The sequence below is a fragment of the Nanorana parkeri genome, unplaced genomic scaffold, assembly GCF_000935625.1.
Source record: "Nanorana parkeri isolate BGI_ZX_2015 unplaced genomic scaffold, ASM93562v1 scaffold626, whole genome shotgun sequence".
Lineage (NCBI taxonomy): Eukaryota > Metazoa > Chordata > Amphibia > Anura > Dicroglossidae > Nanorana > Nanorana parkeri.
The window spans coordinates 297,968-304,224 of NW_017306894.1; the positions used below are offsets into that span (position 1 = coordinate 297,968).

General features: G+C 43.6%; 1 protein-coding gene across 1 annotated transcript in view; it reads right to left on the bottom strand.

The window, feature by feature from the left end:
- The window catches only part of MGAT5 (mannosyl (alpha-1,6-)-glycoprotein beta-1,6-N-acetyl-glucosaminyltransferase), a 118,804-nt gene that overhangs the window by 37,807 nt on the left and 74,740 nt on the right, over positions 1-6,257 (bottom strand). Inside the window, exon 8 of the mRNA XM_018563039.1 lies at positions 1,822-1,991. Coding sequence (XP_018418541.1) covers positions 1,822-1,991 — 170 coding nt within the window. The remainder of the gene's footprint in view (positions 1-1,821; positions 1,992-6,257) is intronic.

The window sequence follows — 6,257 nt, forward strand, 5'->3', positions numbered from 1 at the left end:
CAGTATACATTTGTGGGGTTATGGGTCCCTGTACAGGAGGACTTTCACTGCATGGCAAAGCGTGTCATTGCAAGACCGGGCACTGCACGACACTACAATGCATGCCCATTGGGAGGTGCATGGAGAATGAACAAACACAACAGCGTACTTATCTTGTGGTACTGTGCACTAAGCGTGCAGAACCCACAAGAATAGCGCCGTGCCTTGGTCTACAAGGGCCCTAATGGGTACACAGACAGCAGCACAAAACTTACAAAAGTCCTAACCTTTCCCCTCTGTACAAAACAATTGAATTGGGCTTTTTGGTCACCGTACACAACTAGCCTATCTTAGCTGAACAGATCTGAACCTGGAAAATCTCAGCTTTTATGAGGCTTTTAATGGTTCACTCAGCATAAGCATACAAGAAGTCGAGAGCTGATCTCCCCGTGCAAAAACCTCCCTTTTCTAGATGGACAAAAGGGCAACCATCACCCTGCAATTGGAGACTTTCCTATCCCCCGACAATGGTCCTCATCACTCACAGAACTCAGAGCCTTTCTTATTTAATACATTCAGATTGTAATCTCTTGTAAACTTGTAAAAAAGGTAGCCACCACAGTAGGTTTCCCTTAAAACGAAAATATTTACACACACACACACACACACACACACACACACACACACACACACACACATACAGGTATATATTTTCTGAGAGTTTGGTTATATCAGTTTAATAAGGTGCAAAAGTAAATAAAATTATCCTTCCAAACATACAGTGAGCTGATAACTTGCTATGCTCTCTGGTTGTGTTTTATTCCCATCACTTACATTGTGCTCAATCATCTGAGGACTCCGGAACCCCTCCCATGTCATGGAGAGGGGAAGGATTCCGTTGTCCTATTCTGTTTCAGTTGATCTGATACAGTAGTGAGTGTTGTCACCCTAGGACAGAAAGTGTACAGCAGGTCAGATCACCAAGTAAATAAGAAAAAAAGCTTAAGAATTATAGCCAAGCTATTCTTTTTTTGGCTTTATTTCTCTTTTGGGTCATAACAGGACATTTATGAATGTCCTCCTGTGACCCAGAGCCAGCATATAGCCCGCTGTATGCTGAAAGCGCAGAGCCGCGCTCCAGCCGGGAATGATACTGATAATATTGTCGGGATCCACACCGCTGCCTGATTGACAGCTGGGTAGAGCTAGCCCCCTCCCCTGTCTGTCCCTCCAATGAGCACTGGAGGAATGGGGAGGGGAGGGAGGAATCCCTGCAGGGAGCGGTGATTGACACGGAGAAGCCATGAGCTAAGCGATCAGTGGTTTGTAATCGCTCAGTTCTTGAGCCATAGAGCTGGCGTGTGACACCTGCAGTGTCCCATGCCAGCTCAAAGTATTGGGTAGAGTACATGTTACTCTCCCAATAGTCCTTTAAAAAAAAAATGAAAACTAATGTAGCCATTACGTCTAAGGAATGGAAAGCTACATTGTACTCCATTTTTGTTTTAGGGTTAGGATACACTTTATAGTAACCGTGTCATTTCAAAAACAAGGTCAAAAATAAAAAAAAGGTCAATTTCAGCACTATTGGGGGCTTATGCCTGCATGCTAATGGTGCGCGTCTTTTTTTTAGTATAGATTGGTTTCCAGAAAAGAACCGACGTGAAAATTAAATACTGAAAAATTATGAAAACATAGCGCAGCCATAGAAAGTAATCTTCTTAAATGCAATTAGTCACCGGAATACTCTGCCGCTTCTCCCCCTAACACCACACACTGAGAAAGCGTCTACAGTCGCTGCGCGTTCACAGTCGGTTTTAACGTTGAAAGTAATCTTCTTACTCTTTCAGCTCAGCTATTGAAGCTGAAATCCTGACATCATGGCCCAGTAAGTAAAGAGATGTAATTAAGTCACTCCACTGGACTAATTCGCCGAGCGGCCCTCCGCTGAATGCATTTTCAGCTATCTTGAAACCAGATTCCTTTGTCAGGAGGCCCAGATGAACGAGGATCTGAAGAGGGAGGGAAGAAGAAAAAAAAAAAAAAGTAATTTTATGTTAAAGAGGCACAGTCATTTTGTTCCATTACTCTAGATCCTTAAAGAACTCCAATAAAACCTTCTAATAGCATATAGAATCACAAATCAAAACGGGGCATCATCTTCACACAATTTTGTTTGTGCCAATTAGAATTTTGATCGTTGAGAAACTTTTCTTTCGACAGCGCCAAACAGACGTTTGTGTCAGGGTAGGATATCATCCAAAACTACTTCCCCCTAGGAGTGTCAGAGCTTTCCTATGGACCTCACTGGCCATTAGGAATGTTCAGGCAAGCTTCAGAAACATTAGGAACTGACCAAGCTTTGCTCAGCATTCAGGCCATGCGGGTGTGAAAGCTGCTGAAGGCAATTATCAGCACCTCTGGGTACCAGAACTTCATAGTTTTACATTTTGGTTTTTTAAAGGGAGAGTCCCCAAGCTGCCTACAGACTTCAGATCGCATCCTTTGTATGTGTGTGATCCAAACACTGATACAACTGACCATTAAAAAAAAAAATCATCTTCAAACATGTTGATGTCCACTAAACATGCATGGTTAGGAGTATGGGTGGGGTACATGATGGGTTAGTAGATACCCTTGGATCCTCTCAGAAAAATTCCAAAAACGGCTCTCCCCCTGAGAAAGCTGGAATGGGTCTGGGAGTACAAGTCTAGTGCTATATAGTTAAAGCTGAAGTTTAGTTCACTTTTTGTTTTGGTGGGGGGGTTATAGGTTATACACCACACGGGGCATGGGATACACTTCATTAAAGTTAAGACATGTCCTGATGGCTCCTGTAGCGACCCTCCCTTCAGAGATCCTCTTCAAATCAGTGAAGTTTTGGCACTGCATGGGTTACCTGCCTCTGCTGTAATAGTGAAGGAATCGCACATCCATTCCAAAACTCAAACATGTCTCCTCCAGTCACAGAAGGCTCACAGAAGAATGCCAAGATCCCCCCCTTTCATATACAAAATGCTTTGCATTATGTGGATTGAGGAGGAGCGGGGGGTGGAAAGGGAGGTCAAGCAGTGCGATTACTTCATTACCGCAGAGGCATCCAACCTATGTAGCACTGGAAGTTCACCACTGTGATGAGCATTCAGCATCACTGAAGGCAGGACATCTACAGGAACCATCAGCCAGCAAGAGATACCATACATTGTATTAGAGGTAAATTATGTCCCTGGTGCTGTATAACCCCCACAAATTAACCAAACTTAATTTTTACAAACAGATACATTTAGATGGTAAGTGAAGACAGAAATTCAGGTATTAATAATGCATCTATTACTTTCAACAGTGTAATTTTTTGGATAACAGTACCCCTTTAATCGTTCCATTCCATACTGTGCTAGCAAATTATCCCCATTTGTCATTTTGAAAGTGTTTGGATGTTTAAAAGGCAGATATACTGGAGGAAAAGAAGAAAATAAGAACCCACGCACTCAAACTAGAAAGTATATGTTTGCACAACAATCTGATCATAATTTATGCAGATTAATTCCGGAGGACTTTGATTAAAGAAAACACTGGAACAGGGCTGACAAAACAAGTCTACGATTAATGTTATTTTCCTATTTTGAAAAGATGTAACCAAAAGCAAGCATTAGGGATGATAGGACGCACTTCAGGACAACCACCCACAAAGTACATGAGCTCAGTGCAGGCAGTAATCCCCCATATTGTATGTAGGGAACAGTAAATGTGACTGCACAAGACAAAAATCACATGCACTACAGAGGCCCCTGTAGAAAATCACATCATTGATCCGAACCATTTAAAGTCAACCTGTATGGAGACGAAATGTAACCTGCAACAGTTAAAAATGCTAGCAGCCTCACTGTCATGCTGATCCAGTGGCTTTAGCACTTGGGAGTCATTCACTTTGAAGGCGATTTACATTTTCACATCAGCAATAGCAGCCTACCTCTAATCCTTACAGCATAGGTTGCCTTTGGCATTTTTCATACTGCAACACATGCGTTTACTGCAGTTTCAAAATGGCTTTGGCCTTAATTGCAAAATGCAGATCATGTGTAACTCTACCAAAGCGCTGTAATGCATTCATTGGTGTAAACAATGACATTGCATTCAGTGCCAACAAGCTCTATAAATATTTACGCAAATATCTGCCGACTATGAAAGCCGGTGGTAGACTGAGCACAGAGAATTTATCCGCAGAAAAGGTCTAAATCAGCCTTTCCTTGGTCAAAAAACAGCCTCTTGCTGAAGGTACTTTTAGGTGATGTGGAATAACCCAACAACCTGTGACCAGATGACCAGAGAGGAATTGACAAAATGAATGTAGGACTCTGGGTCAGCACACAATTTTAGGGCACCAAGGAACATGCATTTCCATCAACAACAAAAATGAATCAAAAAGGAGCCACCTGTGATATTTTGGGGCAAAAGACAATTTTCATTGGGTCGGGCCTTAAAATAAGGCTGGCTGGAATTCCACTATGAGTAGCTCTTGCCATACTGACCTAAGATCGCTAGGAAAAGGATGGGAAGGTGCTCCGATTTGGATAGGATTTACATGTTTTAAACAACCATTCTAGATACGCAGTATCTGTGTTTTATAACAAGCCCTCACTGACCTGGAGGTGCAGGCACTGTGAAACAATTCATCTTCAAAGCTCACAGCAAAAAGCCATTCTAGTCCTGTCAAGCAGGTCTGTTTACTCTGCCCCTAGCAGTACCTCAACGGCTCCATTTAACCTCCTCTCTTGCCCTGGGTTCCGGCTTTGTGTTCCCAAATTAGAAGGCAGCCAAGTCACTGCTGGGAATAGAAGAGGAGCTGTTACTGCTAGGTGGGTGGGGGGGAGCAGGGTAGGCAGAGCTGCTCAATCACTGCTGGGAGAAAGTGGCAGGGGGAACTGAGCTGCTGCTAAGGGGAACTGAGCTGCTGCTAAGGGGAACTGAGCTGCTGCTAAGGGGAACTGAGCTGCTGCTGCGTAAAAGGGAGGGGAAATGAGCTAATCAGTCATTTGAGAGGAGGAAGTAGGGGGAGCTGAGCTATGAACTTAAAATGTGAGTGCGGAGAAATTAGAACCACTGGCCAGGTAATCTTATTTTTGTCACTCTCTCAAAAACTGCCCTCATCACTAATGTCACAGGGAATAAAAGTGAAGGTTACCCCAAAATTTTAAGTTGCCACCCGAACAGGAATAAAGGGGAATCTTAAAATGAAGACTCTTGTTCCTATGACAACTGCCTAAAAGAGAACGAAAAAAGAGAAACCTCCCTAACGAGACAGATGCCAAAAAAAAAAAAGACTGGTTCTGTCCATCCCTCTTTTATACAAACGAAAATCATTTGGAGATTTTATATATATATATACCCATTATAGGACTTGGGTGCTCCTGCCATGACCTTTAAGAACGATTTGCTCCACATTGTCTGCAGCTACACAGGTCAGAAAAGCTCATTTACTGCTACTTAAGAACATGTAAATATTAGAATGACCATAGCCTGGACACTAGAAAAGTCCACTGTAAGGGCTCATTCTGACTGGCGTGCTCGTCCATAAAATGCCCGAACCCGGAAGGGACGTGTGGTGCACAGCAGCCTGCTCTTGCCAATGGGAGGGCGCGGCTGCACTCAATTACAAGCTGTCACAAGGACACCTGGGCCCGCACAGATTTGCAAGTTCGGCTGTGCGCACACTGCCTTCATCCAACTGCGGACACCCAGACCCACACGGATGTGCAGGTTTGGGTGTGCATGTGACCGCGTGTATTTCGTGCAGCCGCGTACTCCAATAAGGAAGAACAGGCTGCTGTGCGCAATTACACATAGCACCTTTCCCTTCCCTTCCAGGATCTGGTCTTTTTATGGGCATGCACACCCTATGGATGTGTAAATCCATCTGAATGAGCCCTAAAGACCCGGTAAGCAAAGTATTCCTCCAACATCAATACAAAAGGTTCATAAAATACACGTTCTAGATGCGATATTTTCACTTACATAGGCTCCTTGGCTTTCTCAGGGCCCGGGTGATTCCTAGCCAGGCTAAGGACAATGTGCAATATAAAGCATGTACTAACTATTCCGCCTTTTTTCCGCCTCTCAAAAGGCATAATGGACATGCTTTCAATGTGTAGTCACTCAGGTGAGAAGACCCACCGGCAAACGAGTTTCTATTATCTAGAACAGCCGATATTAAAACGGCAGATGTTCGCAAATGAGATTTCAGAGCTCCAAAACATTCTCTTTTCAACGACATCGAGGAG